Source organism: Tachysurus fulvidraco, chromosome 4 (assembly GCF_022655615.1).
Source record: "Tachysurus fulvidraco isolate hzauxx_2018 chromosome 4, HZAU_PFXX_2.0, whole genome shotgun sequence".
Classification (NCBI taxonomy): Eukaryota; Metazoa; Chordata; class Actinopteri; order Siluriformes; family Bagridae; genus Tachysurus; species Tachysurus fulvidraco.
Window position 1 is genome coordinate 9,385,917 of NC_062521.1, and position 27,972 is coordinate 9,413,888.

Here is a 27,972-nt window from a genome sequence, read left to right on the forward strand (position 1 = left end):
ATATATGCTGCTATTTGTCAATTAGCATATAATTCATGCATATACAGTAGCTGTGCTTGTGATTTAGTCACTTCAGGGTCAAGAGTAATTTCATGTAGTGCTATGGTTATTTTATTCTTTTCCTTAAGATTTTCTGTACATCTGAGCTGGCTTTGCTCACATGCTGACTGAAAGATTGATTCTTGAGACACATAAATAGAGGGTCAAGAAAAAAAAACTGGTATAGCAGAGACGCAGTAACTTTACAGCAGGTGACCTAACACCTGAACCAGTAAAACATCTACAAGTCTGAAGAAGAGTACCCAATTGTTTTGGCTATATGCTAAGCAATACACCTGCTCTACTGACATAAATTAGTATTAAATAATAAGTGATAGATTTAATTGATTGCCTTACATACATGGTGGAGTTGTTACATTATATTTCATAACTAAATATCTAAATCTCCATATTAATGTAAGTTATTATTTAAATATGATACAGAACAATCTTATTACATGCTATGTAGTAAACTATTTTAGTAACACTTAACTTGTGTAACCGAAGAATCCGGTGTATGTAATGCTTACAGTATGTATGTGCCATGTGTACAGGATTCATGTGCAAAATGAGTGTAAAATTTTAAATAAATAAATAATAATAAATAAAAAAAATCCACACTATTTAAGCACCTTCAACATTTAATCCATCAGTTTGTTTATTAAAAAAAAAAAAAGACGACCATGGCAATAAAAAACCCGGATATTGCTTTTGTGTCCTGAAATAGGAACCAATGAGCTTAAATAAATGAATCACATTTCCTTCTGTCTAAATACTGAGGATTACAAAAACATGTCTTCTTCTTTACCTGCAAATGCCATTAATTATGTGATCAGTTCAGTCAGAAACGAATGATGTATGATGTGGCATGACATTAAGGTGTCCTTTAAATATTTTACAAGAGAATTTTGTTATTCTCTACAATCTTAATACAACTCGGTATCTACTCAGTATCAAAAATACACATTGAAATACTCAAGTACACATTACACCAATAATTTACAGAAATAAATTAGATTTATATTTAAAAAATACTGTTGATCCTATATTGCTGTACATCAAAGTGTTTTATCTAAAGAGTTCCAATGATGGAGATCACGCTTATTAAGATAAAAATATAACTGCAAATAATGGCTAGTAGATTGCAAGTATTATTTCCCAAGCAAGTCCGACACTGCATTTATTGCCCTATTGATCTATCTGCACATCATGGATCATGTCAAATATGTAGTGTTGAGTCTCAGGTTCAGTGTCAACACACACAAGTGTTGTGGAGATATAGACACACTCTACCTGTAAGGCCAAATAACTCACAATGTTGTGGACACTTGGAATAGTGCCAAAGATAGGTATAAAATTTAGTACAGGAAATTCATGAGATATGATCTCACTTCTTTACTTGGAGCACTTCTTAACTGTCAAATGTATTCCTCTTAAGAAAAATAGAGATTAAAACTATATCCTGATTTCCTGTTTGTTGTCTTTGTGGTTGTCAAATGGATCAGATAAGAAGTGGAACAAATCTGGATCAAGTGAAGTTTTATGAAAATTTGCATGCAGAGTCTGAGATTGACTTTGTACCTATTCCGAATGGCATGAATCCATGTTCCAGACATTCAAGGAAAACAAAACAGTTCATGAAGTTCTGTTTAGTTATTTGTATGCTTTAGGACCACATTGTGGTCAAATGACAAAATCTGGGCATCCTCATGCTGGGCTGCTAAATATTACCACTGTTTATGTCTGAACAATAAGATCTGCATGGAAATGGCCTTTATTTTTTATGGCGTCTTTGCTGCAAAATTTGATATTGTGAAAATCCAGTTATTGTTCAGATTAATTTTGTGTCACCTGAACAAAATAACCCAGATGTTGATTGGTTTTTAAAAAATAACAAGAATGATATTAAACAATGAAGGTTACAAATAAAAGTTAAAATGGAAATGCAGCTTTTTTGTCATTTGGTCTCTCTTGAGATACAGACTTCAAATCTTATAACGACATTACTGACAGCATGGCCAACGGTAAGCCTGTTAAAAGCCAGCTGAAGTTTAAATTTGACTGACAGCATTCATGTTTTTTTTAATTTCACAAAACATAATCCTTGACTACCTTAGAGACAAGCACAAAGATGCAGCCTGCTAATCGATAAGCAATCACTGAGAAGCAATTATTTGGTTGACCCCTAAAATTATTTTATGTAGACTTTCAAGTTAAATGAGAATCTATCCAAGTCTTCATGAGTTACCCACACTTACCAAGCTCCACCCTGGATGGATTAATTGGCGTGTGGTGGTCATGTTTGGAAATGCTAGAGGTCTAGACGTGCAATGTTAAGTTTAGCATATTATGTGAATGAATTTAAAATTCAATAGTCTGGAACTGTCTTGCAGTCAGATTATATGGGGGATAAAGAGCAAGCAAAAAAAAAACAACAACAATTGTGTGCTATAGGGACACTAAGAGACCGATCAAGGTCCCCATATTTGCCTATATTATAGGGGAAATGCACCTTTCTGTCATCTCCCCATCACCATCATCATCATCAAAAAAAGAAAACACAAAGGCTCCAGCACAGTGTGCTTGGACCCATTATAAATTTTCCAACATTTGTACAAAAATCCCATTATACACAAATATAAAACAACACAAATATTCAATTATTATTTACAAGACAGCTGTTTCCACATTGGCACCTTCTACCTTTAAAGGCTCTGAGAAGTCTACACTAATCACTCGTGTATATGTCTTTACTATTCCCTTGTAGCAAATGTGATTTTTTTTTTTTTAAAGCAGATTAGACTGAAAAAGTCAAATGCAATGTCAAAATGTGAAGAACAAATCGAGTGGACCACAAAATTAACCATAAACTACAGTAACTGTGTATACTTCTCTTGTGTGTCACTTCAGAGGAATCTGAGTTCATTTATTGTGTTCACATATGCAGAAAAAAGCCTGATGCTGAGTCATCAGTTGGTGACCACTTGGGGCACTGAAATGGAACAAAACACCCTTAGGTTTAAGAGCAAAATTTTTTTTTGTATAAAATAGGAATAGTACAGTAATTTTCTTCATTGCGGTACTTCTGAAGACTGTGTGGTAATGAAACATTCCTATAGTCCTATCCTATAGATGCTCCCTCAAGGCTGTTTCTTGTTCTTTCACTTTACCTGCACTTGAATAGCCAACTTTTCTTCATGAATGACAGCTGATGTGACCGGGCCATTACGGTCACAAACAGACTGTTTTTCATTAAACATGACCCATCTTTATTATGAGAAGTCAAGTCTTTTCCCCCATATCTTCATATGACCTCTGTGTTTAGTCTCTTCTTCTCCAGCTCAGGTGCAGCAGATGAGTGTAGGAAGCTGATCTTACAGTCCTGCTGAGTGGCAGCTAAGTGGCGCTGCTGCATGCGACATCGCTGGAATGAATGTTGTTTGGAGGTCGGTGCTCTACAGTGATTGCAGACACATATATTCTGCCAGTGTCCTCGTAGCACCAGGCCAGCTGTAAGAGCCACCACAGCCAGAGTCAGCCCTCCTAATACCAGCAGGATTAAAAAATGTTCCTCTGAGAGTCCTGTTTGTGCACTCTGAGTCACTACCTCCTTTACAGAAATTTTTAACAGATGACCTTTATCTCCATTGGTTGTAACCCCATGAGAGTAGTTTCCTGAGGTGTAAGTGTGTGGTTTATTTGCAGTAATGTGGGGATTTTTGGAGATTTCTGAGAACCCTCCTCCTCCCCAGCCAAAGGAGTCCTTGTGTGGTGCTTGTGTTTGGAGCTCCTTGACCGGCAGTGGAATCTCACAAGTTCGACCTGTGTATCCAGCAGGACACAGGCAGTGAAAGTTGTTGATGCGGTCTATACAGCGGCCTCCATTGAGGCATGGTCCACTGGCACAGTCATCCAGGTTGACTGTGCAGAAACGGCCTGTGAACCCAGCGGGGCAGAGGCATGAAAAGCGGTTCACACCATCCACACAAGTAGCACCATTCGCACAGGGGCGCATCAGGCAGTCGTCCATGTTGGTCTCACAGCGAGGGCCTGTGAAGCCGACTAGGCATCGACAAGTTAGCTCAGGTGCAAAGCCACCTAGATCCTCACATAAGCCACCATTCTTACAGGGGGACCTAAGGTACATCGCAACAGAACAAATCTTAAATTGTATTCACATTCTGGGTCTAAAAAAATTTTTAATTATTTGAAAAAAATAATGTACAGAACTACTCTGACTTATCATGGCTCATGATAATGTGTGTATATATATATATATATATATATATATATATATATATATATATATATATATATATATATATATATATAAAATGATGGAGCATGATAATTCAATTTATTACTTATTCTTACAGTGTGAAATATCTGCAGTACAAAACGCCTCGTTCTTTCAGCGCTGCTGTGGTTTCCCTGGAAACCACTTGATGTGTGAGTTTAACTGCACTTGGTAGAACAGTAGGAGCATGACTGCAGTTCGGTAGTATTAGCGAGCTCTTACAGGGCCAGTAATGAGCCCATTGAATTACATGATTGCTCTCTAGGGCATCAAATTGACCAGGCTGTTGCACAGCTCATGTCAGTGTGTGTACTGTAGCTAATTCTAGGTTGATTACGAGAAAATGCTTTTAATTACAGACTTAAACTATGTGCTAAAATTCACCAAAAATGTAATAATTAATTGTAATCAGTTAAATAATACAATAATTAAGCGCTAAAATCATTTTTATTTTTTATATGTATCATACAATGTCTCAGAAAAAAATAAATTCATAATCAGCATCAAATGAACATCAGCTGTTTAACTGAGCAGCATTTAGCTGTAGACTAACTTGAGAAATTTATTAATGGGGATAAAAAAAAAAGCAAAAACACTCACTTGATTTTATGGCACGGCCCGGTCTTTAACTCACAGTTTTTTCCATGGAAGCCTTCAGGACACAAACAGTTGTACTCTCCGGCATCATTTAGAAAACAGGTGGCCCCATTTTGACATGGCTTCTCATTTTCACACACATAAATATCTGGATATGCAGGAAACAAATTGCAGTCAAAATTTATAAACACGTCGGTTTCACAGGGTTGCAATCCACCACAAAGTGTCACCTTTGTCACAGAAGCGTCCTGTCCAGCCATCCAAACAGGTGCACTGCCATGGCTGATGACAGGAGCCGTGGATACAGCCGGGCATCCGCACACAGTCCTCACAGAAGGGTCCTCCCCAACCTGGGTCACATCTGCACAACAATTTCACACAATAAACTCAGCATTATTTTTATTATTATTATTATTATTATTATTATTATTATTATTATTATTATTATTATTATTTAATATACAACATTATGCTCAAGGCAGACTCCCTCATCTGTGCCATCACCTGTTTATTGAGTCTATATGAAGCACCGCTAAACAGGTTGCTAACAAACCAGTTCAATTTTAAATGTATAGCATTTTACAGTTATATAAAAATTCAGAATATAAATTCTGATTATAATCTGCAAAAAAAAAAAAAAAAATTCAGAATATAAAATTACAAAAGTTTCATTTTAAATGTATAATTATTCAGCAAGATTAATTCAACAAGATTTCAATAAATAACACGAGTATATAAACACTACATTTTTTTTCAACCTTGCCACCTGTTTAATAAATCTGACATACAACCCTTAATAACAGAACTATGTAGACATAGATTTTAAAACCTTTTTGCTTTTATTTGTTTTTTATGGCCAGAAAAATGCAAAACATTTTAAAAACAGAACATCTGCTCTAGGTCACTACAGGGTCTGGTATTTTCATTCATTCATTCATTTTCTACCGCTTATCCGAAATTTTCGGGTCACGGGGAGCCTGTGCCTATCTCAGGTGTCATCAGGCATCAAGGCAGGATACACCCTGGACGGAGTGCCAACCCATCGCAGGGCACACACACTCTCATTCACTCACGCAATCACACACTACGGACAATTTTCCAGAGATGCCAATCAACCTACCATGCATGTTTTTGGACCGGGGGAGGAAACCGGAGTACCTGGAGGGTCTGGTATTTTGCTGAATTCAATTACCAAACACAATAATGTGCTTTACACATGTCGGTAAGATAAGGTAGTGATGCGGTAGTTGTAAGGGCGATAAGGGAGGGTCACTGAATTGGAATGCCAAACATTTAAAGTCAATCCATGAAAACATCTGTGTGATAATATGGTGGAAACAATATTCCATTTGTCTATCCAAGAGGGAATTAACTTCCTGGAACAGAGTGAGAAACCTGTTGGGGAATGAATTTTATAAAGCCCTGAGTGCCAACAGGTTGGGGACTGAAGGCAGAGCTGAAATGTTTAGTTACTTTCTAACCTCCAGGGGTGCTGTTAAGCACTTGGATACAACACTGACTGTAAGCTAATATTACAAGCATGTTCAGGTCCAACTCATAGCAGCCCAGGAACATCATATTATAAATAAGCTTTCCTCATTCAATAATAATAATAATAATAATAATAATAATAATAATAAGTTCAAAATATGCTTTGCAGCTTTACATTATGCCAATGGTTGGCATTACCATCAGGCTGGTCTTGCCTTTTGGGCTTAACCTAATGCCATGAATGTTTTCAAGATGTATGCTAGTGTCCTTGTCTCTTCTGTTGGACAGTGGTATCAGAATGCTGTCCAGAATATAATTGGACTACAGTCTCCTACGTGACCTCCTCATTTACAAACCCGATTCCAAAAAAGTTGGGACACTGTACAAATTGTGAATAAAAACAGAATGCAATGATGTGGAAGTTTCAAATTTCAATATTTCATTCAGAATACAACATAGATGACATATCAAATGTTTAAACTGAGAAAGTTGAGTTAAGTTTCATAGCATCAACACATCTCAAAAAAGTTGGGACAAGGCCATGTTTACCACTGTGTGGCATCCCCTCTTCTTTTTATCACAGTCTGCAAACGTCTGGGGACTGAGGAGACAAGTTGCTCAGGTTTAGGAATAGGAATGTTGTCCCATTCTTGTCTAATACAAGCTTCTAGTTGCTCAACTGTCTTAGGTCTTCTTTGTTGCACGTTATGATGCGCCAAATGTTTTCTATGGGTGAAAGATGTGGACTGCAGGCTGGCCATTTCAGTACCCGGATACTTCTTCTACGCAAGTATGATGTTGAAATTGATGCAGTATTTGGTCTGGCATTGTCATGTTGGAAAATACGGATGGAAAATACGGTTGGTAAAAGTATGGATTTCCGGCCTTGGATGGATTTACGCACAGAGATTGTTCCAGATTCTCTGAATCTTTGGATGATATTATGCACTGTAGATGATGATAACTTTAAACTCTTTGCAATTTTTCTCTGAGAAACTCCTTTCTGATATTGCTCCACTATTTTTCGCCGCAGCATTGGGGGACTTGGTGATCCTCTGCCCATCTTGACTTCTGAGAGACACTGCTACGCCGAGAGGCTCTTTTTATACCCAATCATGTCGCCAATTGACCTAATAATTTGCAAATTGGTCCTCTAGCTGTTCCTTACTGTATATGTACATTTAACTTTTCCGGCCTCTTATTGCAACCTGTCCCAACGTTTTTGGAATGTATAGCTCTCATGAAATCCAAAATGAGCCAATATTTGGCATGACATTTCAAAATGTCTCACTTTCAACATTTGATATGTTATCTATATTCTACTGTGAATAAAATATAAGTTTATGAGATTTATTTGTAAATTATTGCATTCCTTTTTTATTCACAATTTGTACAATGCACGGTGGCTTAGTGGATAGCATGTTTGCCTCACACCTCCAGGGTTAGGGGTTCGATTCCCGCCTCCGCCTTGTGTGTGTGGAGTTTGCATGTTCTCCCGGTGGGTTTCCTCCCCCGGTCCAAAGACATACATGGTAGGTTGATTGGCATCTCTGGGAAATTGCCCGTAGTGTGTGATTGCATGAGTGAATGAGAGTGTGTGTGTGCCCTGCGATGGGTTGGCACTCTGTCCAGGATCTATCCTGCCTTGATGCCCGATGACACCTGAGGTAGGCACAGGCTCCCCATGACCCGAGGTAGTTCGGATATGCGGTAGAAAATGAATGAATGAATGAAAGTACAGTGTCCCAACTTTTTTGGAATCGGGTTTTTACAATGTGACAATCAGATTTACTCAGAGAAAAGCTCTGTAGCACTAAAGCATGTCACACAGTTTATGAATGATAGTAATTCCGTCAACCAGCCAGAGAGTGAAACATGCCCAAGCTTTGACTTCAGTCCAGTTGGAAACTCTGCCGCATTAGAGAGGAATATTCTCCATGGATGGTTTTACAACTTGTTTATATGCCTTATTTCCTCTACTGCAAATTCTTCACATGAAGTATAGCATTCGGCAAGTATATTACATAAATATAGTAATATAAGATATGACTGAAAACTGTATCACGATATCAGTGTTCATATCGGTCGATATAGATAATTATTGATATTTTTTATGACCCATTTAAAATAAGGACCAGGAGAAATATATATTACATTTTAACATTTTTATTTTAAACGTAACCTTCTTCTGATCATAATCCCCTCAGTTATTAAGACAGAAATGGCAAAAACCAGGAAAAGTCAAATAATTAAAATGTAAACATAAGTCTAAAGTCACAATGGACACTTAACTATTATCTCTTAACATTTAAGGTGCAAAAGGAAAGAAAATGTAAGAAATGCTTAATAAAGTGTAATAAAATAGTGCAAAGTGTTAAATATAAACCTAGAGAAACCTGAGAATTTAGTGCAAGTTTAGTGCTAGGAAGTTCACTAGCTGTTCACCTTCTGGTGAATAAAGTGTTTTAAAATATGTGCAGTGTTTTGTAAACATAAATAAAACTGAGATTAGGGCTGTAGCTATCGAATATTTTAGTAATCGAGTATTCTACCGAAAATGTCATCGATTAATTGAGTAATCAGATAAAATGTATTTTTGCTTAATTAAAGAGCAATATTACATATACAAGAGAAAATAAGAGGGGTCTCTTAAAATGAACAACTAATTGGTTTCCTTTTTTAGAAAAATTAACTTTTATTTTTTAAATGCATAGTATTCAATGCATACCACAATATTTTCTATCAAAAATAAACATTTAGATATTACCCATTGTTTCTCTGTCTGTATTTGAACTGTGAACAATGACAAAGTTGATTAAGAAGAACATTTAAGTGCCAAACATTCTGGGTTTTAAATGAAACCTTTTCTCAGATGAAAAAACAAAAAAATTAATTACTTTCAATTTACTTTTTTAAAGTATCAAAACTAAGGCATACATTAAAATAAAATAAAATAAATAAAAATAATACAAAATACTGCCTTTAAGTCATGCAACTTAACTTCAGAACTAAAATATTCTAAATCTACAGCTCAGGCATAACATAAGCCTTTACTGTCTTCTCGGAATGATTTGTGGTAATTAAGAGGCAAAAACATGGACAGGAACTTAGACCTAGAGTCCATGCATGGTTTCACACCGAGTGCTTTAAGCATGTATAAACATGGACGATGTGCTGTTGTGGTATGCCAGCTCGATCTTGCAATGGACACACGCCACAGCGATTTCTTTACTTTTCGATTTGCAATGATCCGAAATCTTGCACATTTTCTGTTGTTTTCTCCCGTTTGTTTCTTCTTTTTGCTCATTGCCATTGTTATCGCGCCCTTCCATTTGCAGCCCGCACCCTCAAATCAAAAGACAGCTAACTCCTTGCGTCTCATTCCGCTCTGATGTAAGCGCGTTGTCACGCGCTCACACACACAATAATTGCACAAGAACGTGATGTGAGCTTTAAAATGAATTAAAAGAAGCTTCGAGACAGATGAATTTGCCTCGATAAAAGGATAAAAAAATATCGAAAATTTTATCGAGCACATTTTTTTATCGCTATCGTTCACGTGTCTATCGCGATACATATCGTTATCCTTTTATCGCCCAGCCCTATATATTACTATATATATTACTAAGTATACTAAACTTTAGTATAGTGTAACTACGGAGTTACACTCCAGGCTACACTGGCCTGGACGGCTTTCCTCAAAGTTAATCTGTTGTCCCAAATGGACAAGAAAATCAGCCTGTGTATATGGGTCCGACCCCTGCAACCTAATCACCAGTTTTCCTGAGTTTGACTTTCTAGGATCTGCTATACTGATAAACAACTCATCACTCTGGGCATAAAGGTCCTTGTGCTTTTTAAATTCATGCTCCTTGTTCAAAGCTGTGTGCCAGATCTTCACGCAATGCAAGATCAATTATTGTCTACATCTACCTCCAAGACAATCTTTAGAGCAGGGTTGGCCGAATAATTTTCTAAATGTCATTATTTTTTTACATAGCTTTATAAAAAAAACATTAAATGGCATCTTACACTATTTAAGTAGATTAAGCTGTATTCAGCCCAAACATTTACAAGGAAGTACAGTGGTTATGTCATAAGGTAAAAGGTGCAGCTGACGTATAAAACATACAGTATATGAATATTTTAATTAATGACTCTTTCACCAGGAAAACTCAGTCTGTGGGAATTATCTAAGTCAACAGATTAAAGGTTGAATAAGTACAAGATAGCATAGGTTAATTTTACCAAAATGACATAATGAAGTATAGATTTTTTTTCCACCAGACAACCTATTATGGTATTTGTTCTACATTAAAAATTGTTTAGATCATGGCCACTAATCATACCTGCAATCACCATCTTCAGCACACTTTCCATGGCCAAGTTTACAGGAGCAGTTTCCGACAGTCATTGATGCAAACAAGCCTGTTGAAAAAGAAAGCAACAAAATAGATTCAAGTCAAGTATTTAACTATTCACTGTCTAAAATAACTTGATTTGACTGTATGATTATGTGCCTGTTACTGCCATGCCCACAATCACTTTTCATTCAGATCTTCGTGGTTCTATTATAAGGTTAGCCACTAAAAATTTAATCTGATATGCTTACAATAACAATTCTGGAGGATACTAATTCTAGTCTGTTGAACTCTGACCTAGCAGCATGTGTGACTAGCAGCAGACGTGGTGTTCCTTTTCAACAGTTTATGTAGCACTTCCATAGTGACTCTGTAGGGACAGAACAGCTGGCAAACCATAGGGCTGCACCCTTAGACAGCTGTGCTTTGCTGGGTGGTTAATTTGTTTTGACAAGCTGCCAGTGAGTGATATTTCAAAGGTCTCAAAGAGGGCATAAACAACTAATTAGTTCTGTTTCCTTTTGCTTTAATGTTGCTTTGTGTCATTTAGTTATAGAGGCCAACATATTTTACATCTCAGCTGTAGTTATCAACTGTGTGTAGTGGCATTTGTGCAGGTTTCCCTATTTGGAAGTTCATAAGTTCACAATTCACTTCTCCTTGTTTTTTACTGTCCGGATACATGCAAGCATAGTTTTGGGAATGAATATTCACATTGCTGCTACAAAATGTATATGTACAAAATGTATATATTTTTGAATTCAAGATGTATGTTGATTGCATCCTGATTAGAATTATACAGTATATATATATATATATATATATATATATATATATATATATATAAATATATATATATATATATATATATATATATATGGTATATACTGTGTGTGTGTGTGTGTGCAGCTTCTAGAGGGTGTGTATTTGTGCTGAGGAGTACGAGACGAGCATGTGCTTTGGTAGAACAGGAATTTTTTTTCAAGCTGCTGCCTGTAAGAGCTTTGTTTCAACACCACTGGAATTCACTATTACTTAGGTCCCAGCCCCCAGAGTGCTTCCTGACACTTTCCCAGTCAACAAATGTACTAAGATTGAAGTAACTGTGATGTATGTTATATATTAACTGGCGGTTTTAGGGCAGATGTTATTGAGTACTCTTAGTGCCTAACGTTATTATGTGGATTTACATTAAGCCAAGCTTATAGCAACTTACAGCAAAAACATTTGCACCAGCATTAAGGGATTGGAACCATTGCTTCTCTGCTTTTTTTTGCGGGAAAACATTAGCTCATTTCTAAACAATTTCTGGTGTATATTGCTATTCCTATTTCTATAAAAATGTGTACGAGACATGATGCCATACCACTGGTATGTGAACTGACACTAATTCACTCAGGCTGGTATGAAATGCATTTTCCATTTAAACTTGCTCTGTGTAAAACCTGTATTCATGGGAGCATAGTGAACTCTAAACAATGCACACCTAGCTTGTTTGTGCCATCACTGCAACAGCTGAAAAGTACTAACAGTTATCTGAGAGTGTTTGAAGCAATCCAGAGAAACAATAGAACATGTAATCTCTTAAAAAGAGACAGCTGGGAATCCATGGATTAGTTCTAAATTGAGTTACAGCAGCATTTAAAAATTAAACAGACTGCATTGTCAAACAGTACTTTTTATGAGTTAATTGTGGGGCTGTTTTTCATACTTTGAATGCTTATAGGTATCACATATGCTCTTTTGAATCTCAGATGGTTAAGTGTTTATAAATTCTAGCAGCAATCTGATTTTGGTTCAGCTTTGGTGTGTCATTAACTGAACGGAGTCAGAGTGATTATGTATAAGGTTTTCAGATGTGAGTTGTTAAACACTTGTAGCCAACAGTTGTAGCCAAGCTAATGCTTTTTTTTTCTTTCTCAGTGATCTTTTCCTGTTGGCTACAGTACCTGCCTTTCATTCCAGATGAGAACTAAACATACCACATGAATCAGGGAAGCCATTCTGGCCCAGTCCCATAGTGAAACTTTGGCACAAGTTGCTTCAAACAGCCAACAGTACTATGGGCAACTGAACCAGCAAGCTGCCAATTGACACAGGATCGGAATGAAGATTACTTCTAGGGTTGAGTTCCTGTTTGTTATTTTTTCTAGAAGGCGTATACCTGAAATTTGTTTCCATTACAATATCTATACTGATTCATATTTGAACTTTATTTAAGCATCCATGCTCCCATAAGTCATAACAATTAATTAAGTTCTTAACAATTTCTCAAAGAGATCAGGTTGTTAGAACAGTGCCTTGCTTATAATAACTGAAAAACAGGTGAAGTGACGCTCTCTGCTTATCTGTTTTGCTCTTACTCCTGAGGGATGTAGTCTCAACCACTCGCCTCTGGAGGGATGTCACTCAGCAAGACCTAGTCAGTAGGCTTCAAGTTCAAACCACAGGGAGCTAAATTTACTCTAGCCATGAAATTCTATCCCAGATCTTCTGCACCCCTGTGGCTGTGGCCAGCACCCTGGTGCCAGTGGAACATGCAGGTTTGGTTTCTTTCATTTCAGTCCTTTGAAGGGTTGTGCAACTGCTGCCACTCCACGTGCCTTGAAGTGTGTACGCGTGTGCTTAATCTTAGGTACTGTAGGCTGGCTGGAAAGAAGAAGCTGAACTCTTAACATCTGAAAGGGAATGAGGGAGTTGTAACAAGATCCCTGTGAAATTAAGGATCATTCAATCCCAGCATCTACTCGGCTGTTTCTGCCCCTAGAAAAACATTTAGCCGGTACAGATTTAGCATCTTATCCCCTGGATCCAGTTTGCGGATAATGATTTAGCCTAAAATCTGAAGCTTTTCAGAGGCAGTGTGCTGTGGATAATATAGTTTTACCTTGTACTTCCCTAAGACATTGCACAACTGGCTATATTATCAATCTTCAACAACCAGAAAATAATGCCATAGCAACATTTTGTGTCCGCCACAGGGGAAACTGCACTACCTACATCCCCAACCTCCTCCACCTTCTGGACCTCAGATACTGTTTTATGTTATACTCTTAATGAAAGATGTGATGACATGATTTTATGTCAGTGGCATAGGCATTAGTATGCTGAAGCAATACACTCCTGGAGTAGGTGCATACCTGCATCTTATATAAGATATTTGTTACAAAAGATATGCTCATTTGAATTTCACTTGGTAATGAATGCAGCAGTGCAATAATGATGTGGATTTTAGCTGTCACATAATCCATTACTGTATATTTATTCAGTACCAGCCATGTTGTATAATCTCAATATTAGGTTATATTTTGCTGGTGTCTTTTCATAGTCAGGGAGATATATTTACCTTGGCCTTCACAGTTTGAGATGAGCCAACCACAACTACCCCAGAGAAGCAAAGTCAGAGTAACTCTCTGTATCATGATGCAGTGCAAGCTGAAACAGAACAAAGATCATTTTTTTGTTAGAAAATCTAAGAAAATACAATATAAAATAATGAGCTCGTGTTATTTTGGTCTTAGTAGTAGAGATAACAATAAATGATATTTTCCTATTTGTTATTTGCATTCAATACAAATACATGCATTTTCAGTGGAAGATTGCATAAAGCTACAAAACTGAATGGTGTGGCAAATATGTCACTGCCTGTTACATTTGCTCTGGGTTGCTTGAGCAAATATACCAGGGACTGCATGACTCCAGAAGGATTAAATCACAACAGTTAAGAATGGCACTTGCCTTTAGGCAATTTAAAACCATACATTTTCATATGTTCTATGCTGCACAGTAACGTAAATGAGTCAGCACAGGTTTAAGAACACAGTGCTTTGTCCTGGAATAATTATTCTGCACCGGTAAGACAACAAAACTAGAAGAGCATCTTTTGTTAGGAACTTTTCCCTAATGCATAAACTCAACAACAACTTCAAGATCAAACAGTGGGGAAACCTGACCACAGAACAGTTAACAGGCACACTCTTAATAATTCAGGCAACTTTATTAAACTTTTATGGTGGACATTTAGGACAACACCATGCCACTCCTTGTTTGCGTATTGACACAACTACAGATACAGGAAATGTCACTTGAACAGAGATTTGCAGTATAGTGCAACTTTTTATTGCAGTGGTCATCTACAGTATTTCTATATTCCAAACTGTAGATTATTATTATTTTGTTCGTTCTAAAGGCATTAGGTGCAATATTACACAAGATTAGCAAGTCTCTCATTGTATATGTAATATGACTTCAAAATGACCTCACAGATCTTAATTACTTGTATAAAATAATTCTACTATTTTGTTGTAGAAAGGACATCTTCAAGTTTCTTCCTCATGTCATCTCAGGAAGGTTGTCCTGGTCACCATCATCTCAGGCTTACTCATTAGGGATAAATGTTATGCTATAAGTTTATATATATGTCTATACTTCTGTAAAGCTGCTTTAAGGCAATGTCCATTGTGAAACACGCTCTACAAATAGAATAGAATTGAATTAAAAAATATTAATTCTCACCACTCACAGAAATAGCAAGTTGACCGTTTCAGCTCCTGGAGCTTAGATATAATCAAAAAGAATATATTTTTTCAAGACACTCCTGGATTGAGGAGGAGGTTTCCTGCCCTTCGTGGTTTTCTCTCATTTGTTATCCAACAATTCCGGGGATTGCATTGATACGTCTGTTGACCAGTGGACATTAATAATAGCAAATGCTTTAAACATAAAAACAGTGATTAGATTTAAATGTCTAACTGGAGGCTTTCTCGGTTACATTAGACAATCACTATTTGTTGTCCTTGATCCTGGGGGATGCCAAGTTAATTATCGGTTTAATTTGCTGCCCTGTCTTTCATCCTTGCACCTGCATAGTGAAAATAAACAAGCTATATTTATCTATTCATGTCATTCTCACAGCTCATTCACTCAGCCATTGATTATAGAGGTTGGTATTTTTAGCCATGTGTAATCAGTCAGTGTTAATTTACAGCATGCTGAAAATGAAGTGAGAGTATCTATTCTGGCTGTTTTTCACTTTTTTTTAAAGCCCTTATGGGGAATATTTTTTCAAGTTCCTTTCCAATGTTACGCATAAACAAATGACAGGTTAGCAGTAATTGTTTATTGCAAGCATGGATTTGTCAGAAAGACAAGTACAATTTACTTCTCTCAAATAGCAGTTCATACTAAATTTTATATATATATATATATATATATATATATATATATATATACACATACACACACACAAGTGTGTGTGTGCGCGTGTGTATATATGCTGCTAAAAATATATAAAATATATGAAAGTGAATATAGAAGCAAGATGCTGTGAGGGCACAGCACATGTCTATATCTCCCATCATTCCTATTTCTAGGTTATCTGTACACAATACTTGTAAATTACATAAAGGAATGTACATGAGTAAAGGTGCAGAATTTTCTAGGCAGTGAAAAATAAAGCTCAGTAAATATACTCAATGACACCAAAGAGGTTACACACCTGACTTGAGAAGGTTGGCTCAAAAAAGTGCAGGAGTCTTCAGGTGATGAGAAAGTGATGCATGCATGCACCCACCCACCCACACACACACACCCACACGCAAACACACGGCAAAAACTCTGATAGTAAACCCAACACAACTCAAACAAGTAGAGTCACACACATTGGCAGAGGAGCAAGCTGGTAGTGAGGCAGGGTTTGTTGATAGGAATGCTTTTTGGGAAAATCAAGCAGAATAAAGACAGGCAAGGATCCACCTCCTTACTCAACACCACAACCTGCCCAAGGACCAGTTCTTAAAGAGACAGATTCATCTTCTCCACCTCTATTTTTTACGACAGCACAGCATGGGTGCTTCTACATCACCCCCACCCTTCCACCCCCACCCCACTTTTTCACTACTGACTGCTCAATGTTTTGTTTTTGTGGAATTTTGCAGACATTTTATTAAACTAGATAATTATTGCTGTGTGAATAGGGTATGTAGGCATACTCTGTTAACTGTTCGTGGTCTAGTAGGAACGTTTAAGAATATTGTATTATGCAGTCTTTAAGGGTTGCTGTGGTAACAGGCTAAACTTCTAATATTTAAAAAAATGAATGTAACCATACAATTATTTGCCAGCAACAGTGAAAGAGAGGATCACTTTTCAGTGGATTATCTCAGCAACATCCAGCCGTGTAGTGTTTTAGAACAGGCATGTACATGTTCACTCCACTGTCATGTTCACGCCACCGGCTGACGAAAGACTCAAACAACCTCACATTATAAAGACGTGTGTGTAAATGAAGAACGAGAAAAAGACATGAAATAGTATCTGGAAAAAAAAAATTATTTTGCTGATTTTTTTTAGTATTTAATTTTTTTTGTCTATGTATTTATTTAACATTAAATATATGTGTAATATAAAGGTACAGTACTATTTTGCAATATAAGAAAGACAAATGTGTAAGTGGTACAGTATATAAATAATGTATTATTTTAGAATGAATTTTAATTGCAAAATGCTTTAAATACCCTGTATTGTATTGTATTGTATTGTTTCATTAAACACCTGTCAGTGCTTACAGCTTACATGTGCTCCTGAGTAGTGTTTTGCTACTGTGGGAATTAAAGCCATTAAAGCCCCCATGAATAGAAAAGCATTCATTTGATTAATCCAGTTATATTCATATACATAATTGGCTTAAGCTTAACAGCTGGATCATGTGTTTACTGAAAATTAAGTAGTTACAGTAATATAATTACAGTAGTTTATATTCGTTCTGTTGTTCTTTGATATTTTCAGTGTATGTTTTAAAGGAAAAATGCTATGATTGCAATTCATATTGGATGAATTCGATTGGAAGTCTAGAATAGTTCATATTTTATTGTGCTGATATCTGAAATATTTCAAATTCCTCATGCTTGTTGTCATAAATACACTAACTGATAAATCCTTATCTGTCTGGCTCTGGTCTGTCAGCTCCATTCTTACTTGAACGTGCATGTTGGTTTATACACACAGAGATAAGGAGCTCTTTTGATATTATTCACAACTGCTTTACTTTCCCTGTACTGTATTTGATAGCATTCTTCTCAGATTCACCCCGTTACAGATCTGCATTCCCATCGCTGCTGTGTAGTTTTCACTGTTATCACCAGGTCAGCTGTCATCATCTAAACAGGAAATCTCATAGCTCTTTCACATGCAAAAAGCTTCCTTTGCCAGTTCATTCCCTGAAGTCCACTGTGCTAAATAAACACTCAGTAGTGTTAACTGGAATTTTAGTGGGTATATTTTTACAGTGTTTCAAAGAACGCATGCTCAACTGTTTCATTGGCTAAAGATTCATTTTAGTTCTTCTGTTTTTCAAAAAACTTAGTTTGAAATGGAAATGTTATGTGCACTTGCTATTAATAGTAAATTGTATTTAAAAATGACTTTATAGAATAAATAATTATCATCACATACCATCAGTTGTTTTTACTGAATATCAAAAGTATTCATATGAAAAATGAATATTACTAGCTTCAGAGATCTTTGGAGGAATGACAGTTGGGATGGTTCTTATCTACACTTCATTCCTGTTATACCGCATCCCGGTATACACTCACATCTCAAGCACAGAAATGGATAACACATAGTATTTTTGCTATGCTGGAACACGTGTTGTGTGTCTATGGTGGGTTCTGTTGCTATAGCAACAGGGGAAGGATGCTGCTTCTGTGTGAAGCTTCCTTTCCCTGATATGTCAGCGTATTGCTTTAGTGTGGGGCATATGGCACACACTGAATCATAAAACAGTGTCAGTTCCTATAACCACCAAGATCAAATGTTATTCACTATATTCTTGTTAACAAATCAGGTCATCTTTAGACCTTTCTGTATGTCTGTCACCATTATTTGTAAAGTCACAAGTACACTTCACTCAGCTGATAACTTCTTGGTAGCTATATTCATTATAAATATTTGAATTTTGATTGCCAGCACTGGCTGTTTACACACTTCCACTGAAATAATACCGGAGAAAAGTGACACACTGTTGAAGTAATTGTCAGTTTGTCTGTCTTCGTTTTCTTTCATTTCATTAACACATATTTGAAAAAGAACATTTATCAATTCATCTCTCTCATCACCTCCATCTGTCACTGTTACGTCCATAGCCATAACCTGTTCTCAGATTAATTTGATCACCCTGCGGTCTTCTGACACAGACTGCGTATGCATTTTATTGCCAGGGAGAATATATTATGGGATCCTTTGCAGTTTTATTAGAAAGTGTTGGTATCTATGAAGTCTGTTTAACTGCCACTGATCTCTGTCAAGCCACAAAGTACACTGCAATGTATCCACGAAGAAAGTCAGAGCCTGATGACCAGTCACAGATGAATAATAAAAGGCCCTTAAGTTAGAATACATTACAAGATACATGTTAGGAGACTCAGAGTCTAGGTTTTATGGATGCACAAAGAGCATTCATTTAAAATGTCAGTTTTTGGCAATCAACATAAATGTGCCACATAGAACAATTTTACATAAATTAGATAGATTAATGTTTTATAATGACAAATGCTCTAACAGTGTTCTGAAACTTTTGTCAACAAATTGTAGAAAAAAAAAGCTAGCAAGTAGTAAATATTAATATACTGAGCCTACCCTTCATTGTGAGCTGACCCTTCCATTGTCATCTCTGTGGGTAGTCTTTATATCAGGGTTTAGTACTTCTATGCACTGCACTGCGTAGGTCCTCTCCACACTTGATATGTGCCCAAAGTGTGTAAGTGTAGGACAGCCTCGCTCTGTGGGCTTCTTTAAGCCTGTGTTTAGTTGCAGACTGCCAGAAGAAGGTGCTACAGGCTATCTACCACTCTCCCTGTACACTCAACATATTCAGATGAGAGCCAAGAAGGCACACGCGACTGCCATACTTTACACCCCTATGCCAGCTTTGATCTGCCGCTTTAGGCTCTGACCCAGGGGGCCACTCACACCCTCAACATGTTTTTTGTTGCCAAGCACCTTGTCAGACAACTTGTTTGCAATAGTGTTAAATTAAGCCCAAATTGCTCGAACAACTTTCACACTATTTTTGCTCAGAGAAATATAGTTGGGGCAAGTCACTTTTTTAAACTTTGTTCTGTTTTCTCAGTTCTTAGATGCATTATGGTATGATGTGATACAATTCAAGTAGTGCCAGAGACATTATAATATTGCATACATACAGTAGTGTTATGCTTGTAATTTAAGGGTCTTCCTGACTTCTTAGCTTTGTGGATCTCTTGCATCAACAAATAGGGGTTTTGTTGAGTCCAGCAAATTCAGGTCATCCACTATAGCCTGCAAGGAATGGAAAAAAAAAAAGCTTTCTGTTCATTTCCTTAATATTCACTGTTTTGCTGCCGATCATTTTTGAAGCAATAGCACCATCCAGTTGAATCCATGCAGGCAGGAAATATCCTTTTTTGCCTTACGTTTCGCAAGAAAGGTCTGTTACAAAGTAAAAAATATCCGGGGGGGGGGACAGTCCTTTTAATCCACTTGTCATCTGCCTCATGTGCTGAGATGCAATCCCTTGGTAAGCTCTGCTGGTTGAGTGGAACGCCACAACTCGGTTAACTGAAACATAAGAGGAAGAGGGAGCAGCTGAACTTGCACCCAGCTGTGCCACAACACCCAGGTATTTGACACCAGCAGAGACAAATGAAAATGAGAATGGAAGAAAGGCAAGTTTAAAAAGAAGATTTAGATCTTGCAGAACACACAAAATAGCTTAATGAAGCAAAGTAGTTGTTGACATATTGGCAAGTCCTTTGAACAGTCTTTTTTTGGTTGCACATTAGCAGTGTTTGTCTAATAAGAAGGTAGCACTCTTCCTGTGTGCTACAAGCCTGCAGCAAGAAATAGCATTTCATAGCTCAGATGCTCCATTCCTGTCATTTAGTGCTGTTACTGAGATGCTCCCATTGCACCATACTAAATACGTTATGGCTTTCCTTGTGCGTGTGCAAGTAGATCTTTGGCCCATGGGAAGTGGCCTGGTTGATGTAACTGAATCCTCTGGCTCATTGTTACTTGGTTGGAGGTGGAGAACAGGGGGAGTGGGATGGTATTGCACTCTATATTTGGCTGAGCCCAGTGGTGACTTTGAAATAGCTGTCAGTTGAAAGGCTGCAAGGTTGCACATTTAGATGTATGGTGCAGCTGTGAAATGCCTTCCCCCCCTAACTGCTAGTAATCTACACACAATGCAGGGTGTGGGCAGTGATATGTCAGTGGACAAAGACCTTGATGGCTGCAGTATTGAGTGACCCCCCAGTTATGTGGCATGTAGATGATTCCTTAGCCACCTGGCACTAAATGCTTGTCTGTCTATACTAGAATGAAAATTGTTGGAACAAGGAGCAACAAATATTCCACGCAAGCAGTGGCCTTGACCCCTAAGCAACTGCAAGTCAGGAAGAGCATGAGACCCACTGTACATTTTAAACCATTGTTTGGAGCAATAATAGGAATAGTTGGCTCTTTTCTTACAGGTCCTTATGAACAATGACTCTAAATAGCCTCCTCTCCCATACAATTTCACCTGACTTTATTAATATGAAGCCAGATAATTCTAGAATTTCTTTACTGGCAATATTATTGAATTTAAATATACTTTGAGGGGGTGTCAACAATTGATTTTTTTTTAATTATTAACACCTGAAATCTCAATAATCCATTACTTTTCATTCTAACATCTCAATAATAAATGTGTCAGATGTTTGATTGTTTTGAATTCTAGCTATTTTTCAGAATAGATATCTCATTTTAAGACTGCAGGACAGGTGGAATTGTCAGCATTGTAACCTAAGACTTTACTCTCTGGAAGCAGTACAATGCTTTTGATTGATGAGCATGGCTTGCTGGAATCCCTCATACCAAGCAGGTCTTCTCAGAACACAAACATTAGCATGGTTCAGTGTGAAGCGTGCAACAGTTGAGCTAACATCCTTTGCTAGGAAAGTATGTTATCTATTATAATGTGGTATGAGGTAGCACTATAGACTCAGCTGTGCCAGCCTGGAGCCAAGTAATTGTCTACACTTGCCACATGAGGTTGATTGCTTAATTATGGTCAGTATCTAATGTCAAATGTTTGTTTGTAGGTTTAAATGATAGGCTTTAAATCAAGTCATTATTTAAACATAGAGAAACGTCCTTCATAGTAAACAGTCATATATTAATAAATCACAATAACACACACGTTCCCTGCTGCCTGGTAGACTTTTTGCTCCTTAGCTGTTGTTTATGTTATACTGAAGAGTGCTTAAGAGTGTCTTCACTCACCATCAAATGTAATTGGCTGCTGCATGTCTAACAGACAAGTAATGCACAGTGGATCTAAGGTATACATGTACACAAACAGTCATGTTCATTCTACCAGTCATGAGTCTGATTTTTCCACATCAGCATGAAAAAACTCTTTAAAAGGTTTTCCTATTGTAAAATTTTCTTAATAAAACTATTAGATAGTAAACAGTAAAAACCAATAAGATAATTTTTCAGAGCTGAAAGCCATATTTGTGAGAGAAATCTGATTTAATCAGATTGAGAACAAAGAGCAATTGGTGCAGTTTTGCCTCCATTACCCATTATATATTTGAGTGAATGTAAAGAAACGTCTATATTTTTCTATATTGAATAGATTGCCAAACAGTTGCCTCTTGAATTATTAGTGCAACTTTGATAAAAAGTAATATTTAAAAAATACATTAAAATAGTACTAATTTAGTACTGAGATGATAAGTATACAATATATAGCAAAATATACAAATATGTTACACATTTTCTTCCAATTACAAAGAAAACACAATGATGCTAGATGTAATAGCTACCTGACCCCTGCTTTGGTGGCAACTAACTTTCACACAAATTGATGTATAAAAGGTTTGATGTGTTAGTAGAAGCAAAATGCATAATTTTCAAATATGTGACTGGCTGATTGTGTTTCTAATGCAATGGATGGTGTGTATGTGTGTGTATATGTGTGTGTGTGAAGACCAGAGAGCTGATTATTAGGGAAGGCAAGCCATGTTAAAGCTGAGAAAAGAGTAACAATTCATCAGATCCACTGCACAATCATTGGAAAAAGCCAATTCATCAAATTGGAATACACTAAAAAGGTTCCAAATATATCCCACAAACATCACCACCAACCTCCACAGTGCAGGTGCAAAGGTATTATAATCCCTCATTCAAAAAAAAACAAGTATAGAGGCCACAGATGCAAATTACTCTTCAGAAGTTAGAATCTGAAAGCCAAAAAAATACAGAGATGATCCACAAAAGTTCTGGAACCAAAATGAAACTTTACCAAAGAGAAAAAAAAAATCAAAGTGTGGAGAAAGAAAGTATCTGCTCACATTCACACATGCTCCCAGTCAAGCCTGATGGATATAGTGTCATGGCTGCTTCTACAACAGATTTACTAATCTTTATTGATGAAGTAAACTCATTATGGTTGCAGGAGATTGAATTATTAAGTCAACAAAAACATTTTGTCTACCAATTTACAGAGAAATCGATCCCATTGGGTCCTATAATTTCTAATCTAATTTTGAGAAACTTCATCATATACTGTAGCAAGACAAACAGCCAAAACACTGCAAACACAACAAAGGACTTCATTAGGGGACAATTAACCCAACTGAGCAGTTTTCACCTCCTGCAAAGGAAACTGGAGGACAAATCCCCCAAAATAAACAACAATTGAAAGAATCTGCAGTGTTAGTTTGAAATGAACAGTAACAGTTTGATGATATCAGTGGTTTGCAAGCTTGATGTTGTTATTGGAAATGTAATACTATCTGTTTCAATACTTTTGCATGTTCTAAGTTGTTTAACACATCTAGATGTAAATATAAGGAAATGAAAGTGAAGATGTAAATGGTGAAAATTAAAAAGTTCTTCATAGCTATGGAACTGGTCACTTTTAAACTTTTATCAGTCTGATCAAATCTCAAAAGTTTACATAGCTAATACTAAATGTTCTTGAACAGGATAGAAACATTCTCCAGAGCAACTGGTCAATCCTTTATATGTGGAACTGTAGTGAACAGGCTAAGCTCAGTAAAGTTCAGTCTTCCTGTATAACAGCTGATTTTCCTCTGTGTGAACACCAACTCTCTGGAAATAAAACGCTCACTGAGCTCTCTATCCTCTGATTTCAGTATAAATTCAAGCTTTAAAAACAAATAAATAGCACAAGGCTGCCTACTTTCTTGCCTACTTTTGAGAGGTCTATGCTTGTTTTATAAGGTTTATAAGGCTATAGTGCTTACCTTACCTGAGGCAGAGCCCAGTTAAACAGTTCCAATAGTTCCAAAAGCTTTACTCCTTCCAGTACACTCTCCCAGTGCCGATGAGTTTACTGTACCATGTGTGCATATTCACACTGCTCTCAAGTGCAACTGTACTCTCTAAACCACCTGTCTGCTGAGTGATCCTCATCGTCACACCGACATTAACCTATAATGCAGATGTGAGAGTTCCAAGTGTGAAGGCCATAAAGGCCAAATTAACCTTTTCTCAGTATAAGAAGATAGCTAATATAGTAAGTGCAATGTGATACTAAGGATGTTAACAGTACTGAGCAGTTCTGTGTTGGCTCAGGTTCAAATTCACTGTGATATAGCGGAAGGGAATGGGTGAGAAGCATTAAGTCTCTGATTTCATACACTGTTATGAATGTAATAAGCTTTATAAGCCAAAAGGAATTGAGGTAAGTGTGAGCTGAGCTAGTACAGAAGATCTGGACCTCCACTGGGAAGATCAGACACTTTGAGGAAAACACATTTCTTGTGCATTTTAAAGTATTCTTCTTCTTCTTCTTCTTCTTCTTATTATTATTATTGCAAAACTCATGTCTGCATACGAGTCATTTTAAAATTCTGTTTATATTTTTCTATATACTGCATGTAAATCTAACAATACATCTAACAGTGAGTTTCTTTATTAGTTATCTATGTCTAGCAGGCTTAGGACTCATTTAAAAAAATGTCCTATTGTATGGCATTGGTAGTGATGATGTGTCTGCCTTCCTTCTGTAAACATTCTTCACTGTAACACTGTAAGAAACATGTATCATACATAATGATGAAATGCTAAACCCATTACAACTTAATATCAATTACTATTGCATGTTAATGAGGAATAAGGTCACAGAAGTGTATTTCACAGCCAGTTAGAGTGTCTAAGCTTTGATGTCTCCTAGTAAAAATACCCTCAAGCTATTCTGGAAAAATATTATATTTTGAGGTGACCTCAGCTGAGGGGTGTCCTGTCCATATGAGTCTTCTTATTTCTCCTTGCTGTCCAAGAACCTAGTGTCACCATCAGATGATAAGGGCCTTTAATAACTGGACACTTGATCTATGGTTTCTGAAGAGGATGGTGAACATAGCTCATAAGACAACATATCAATCATGCAGATAGGACAGGTTCGATCCAAGGGACAGAGGAAAGCAGATTCACCATGTGAAGACAGATGTCTCTAAAATACTGGGACAACAAAAGGCGCCGATGGCAAAAATAGTCAAAAATACTTGTACTTATTTCTAGCTGCAGAAAAGCTTTAATGTATGCAAGAGTGGTCCAGCTATAAGTCGTCCAAATTCAATGCTAAACTTGAATAAATCCCACATCGGAGTTCACGGTAATTATTGTTTTTAAAGAAGAAACCTAATGACCTTTTAAAGAAACTTGCAGCCATTTACCACTTCCTTTAAACTCCTTAAAAGGTGGATCTTTTTGATGCGAGTTTATAAAAAATGAATCTGTTTGTTTGGACTAAGTGTCAATAATTTGTAAGTCATAGGTGTTGATCAGTGGTAACATGAAAACATACCAGCAGCCGCCATCACTAGTGTCATCACCAGGCAGGCATGTGTATTTCCCTAGTAAGCTCTACTTACGGGCTGACCCTTGTGTGCCTGCGGTCGATCAGTAGCAATCACAGGGCCTGAGTGAGAGAGGTGGTGAAATGTAACAGTATTTCAAGTTTGACGTGAGCAGTCTTTGAAGTCTGAACTGCCAGAACTACTTTTATGCCAATGCTGTCATCTGCCGACAACTACATGCTGAAACATCAGTTGTATATCTCTCAAGACTTTGGACTTATATCAGTTTTCCTCTAGAGGTGGATAGAAAGATAGAAGGTTTAAAATAAGAGCAGGGACAGGAGAGGAGAGGAAGACAGAATAAGACCAGCAGCTGATGGAGTCAGGAGATGTTGTGCATGCCTGTCATAGCTTCCATTGCTTGAATAATGTTCCTACTGTATTGTGGTGAGTAAAGTGGATCTAGGTTGGATGGGGTGTAGTTATTGTTTTCTCCTAATCATAGCCAGAATCATTCTTTAAAACCTAGTGGATGGTGGGTGGAGGATTGATAGAACTGTCTGTCATTATTCTTTATGGCCAGCTGCTTGTACAGCTGCAGTGCTGTCATTAGCCCTAATGAGGACCGACTAAGAGCAAAGTGCTGATGGGTTCTGATAAGTGTTGTATAATGAGTGCTAATGAATGGTTACCTATTCAGTGATCCCTGCTGGCATGATTAAGGGTTGCTGAAGTCATTTTAAAAGTATCATTAATTTTGGAACCAACACAACGGTTCTGTAATAAGCTAATAAAAGAAATAGTTAAGAGCTAAATAGAGCTGGTGATGGACTTAATGGCCAAATAATACAGTATTTTTTTAATAATAATTAGCTTGCTTGGTAAAATGTTGTTTTTCCTAAAACAAGAAAGACTATTTATTTTTTACCATAAATTAAAACATAAGTACTAATAAGTGACACACACACACAGACATATATATACATACATACATACATACACACACACACACACACACACACACACTAATATATATATATATATATATATATATATAGAGAGAGAGAGAGAGAGAGAGAGAGAGTCACGTGAAGTCATTAATTATCATGTTTGACTCCTTTTTAAAACTTAATGACAACTGAAATCACCTACACAACCCTGATCACAAGTTTACATATCCTTGAAATGTTTGGCCACATTATAAACACACAGGTTGACACACACTAGGTTTAAATGACTATTAAAGGCAAGGTCTCCGATGTTTGAAAGCTGACATTTGAACTCACCAAAACAAACAACCCTTAACCCAAATGGGTCCCACCCCTGTATTGATAGCTCCGCACACACATACATACGTAACCCAGGCAACTAAAGGAAAGAAATGTGTCGATCATAGCTGAAGGGAAGAACAATACAATTGCAGATAAACAAACAAGCAAAAATTACACACAAGCGTAATCATGCAAAGGACGGCATATATTAGTTCTGGGAAACATGGCAAAACCAACGTTACTCACCTATCCATAGATATACACTAGATGTTGCCTTGTATATGGCAGTACATTGGAACGAATGCGTCAATTGAGCCGCCATCTTGGTACAGGGACCCCTCCTCTTAATGCATCAGGATCAATGTAGGCAAAGATATAAAATCACCATAAATCGTCATGAATGCGATTACTAGGTTTTTTTTTGTTCGTTCCAACAGTCAGACATGTATTTATCATTAAGTCCAGAGAAAATTTAAGGTTTTGATATTAAGATAATCTACTTTTTCACAATATAATGCATAGTGCTAGTAGGTGTAAGTTTATTACTTACATTCTTCCACTTGAGTAAACTTCAAATGAACAATCTCTACTTACCTTATAGCCTACTGCATGCAACACTGCTACAATGGTGTGACTATACATGTTCATTTAAACATTTAGATTGTATTGATTTATTAAATATGATACACAAAGCAATTTGCAGGTGGAAGCAAATCACAAATTTGAGAGGAACATATTGTGAAAGTTAGATAGTTGAGGTGCCAAAGACCGTTCAATCTTTTATTTAGTCCTTTCCTGCAATACTTTTGCCACATTAAATAAGTATGTAATAAAGTCACATAAACCAAAAAAAACAAACAAAAAAAAAAACAACAACTAAGTTTTACTTTGAGGCTGAACTTGTGTTACACTGTCAACCTCACTGGTGACATCCTTCCAGGACTGTCAGCGGAGTTAAAAATTGTTTAGCATCCCTGCAGATTTTTTTTTTTATTACAATGTCAGCAATCAGAAGCTAGTTTCATGGCAAAAATTCAATTACAAAAACACAAATATCA

General features: G+C 36.8%; 1 protein-coding gene across 3 annotated transcripts; it reads right to left on the minus strand.

The window, feature by feature from the left end:
* Nucleotides 1-654: 654 nt before the first annotated feature.
* Nucleotides 655-27,681, minus strand: dlk2 (delta-like 2 homolog (Drosophila)). Of its 3 annotated transcripts, none has more exons than XM_027150074.2 (6): nt 27,161-27,681; nt 14,132-14,220; nt 10,774-10,852; nt 5,164-5,294; nt 4,937-5,081; nt 655-4,175 (listed from the first exon to the last, which is right to left on the minus strand). In XM_027150074.2, exons 1-6 carry the CDS (start codon nt 27,166-27,168, stop codon nt 3,344-3,346), a joined length of 1,284 nt encoding a protein of 427 aa, XP_027005875.2. In that variant the 5' UTR covers nt 27,169-27,681; the 3' UTR covers nt 655-3,343. The 3 variants fall into 3 exon arrangements, with proteins under 3 accessions (XP_027005875.2, XP_027005876.2, XP_027005877.2); XM_027150075.2 differs by lacking the exon at nt 27,161-27,681 and adding an exon at nt 16,283-16,541; XM_027150076.2 differs by lacking the exons at nt 14,132-14,220; nt 27,161-27,681 and adding an exon at nt 13,149-13,585.
* Between the last annotated feature and the right edge of the window lie 291 nt (nt 27,682-27,972).

Excerpts from the sequence above, each read along its gene's own strand:
- dlk2 (XM_027150074.2), bottom strand. Across the intron at positions 5,295-10,773 it reads GCTGAAGATGGTGATTGCAG|ATGTGACCCAGGTTGGGGAG; the intron begins GTATGATTAGTG and ends ATTGTTGTGCAG. Across the intron at positions 5,082-5,163 it reads AGGACGCTTCTGTGACAAAG|ATATTTATGTGTGTGAAAAT; the intron begins GTGACACTTTGT and ends CTGCATATCCAG.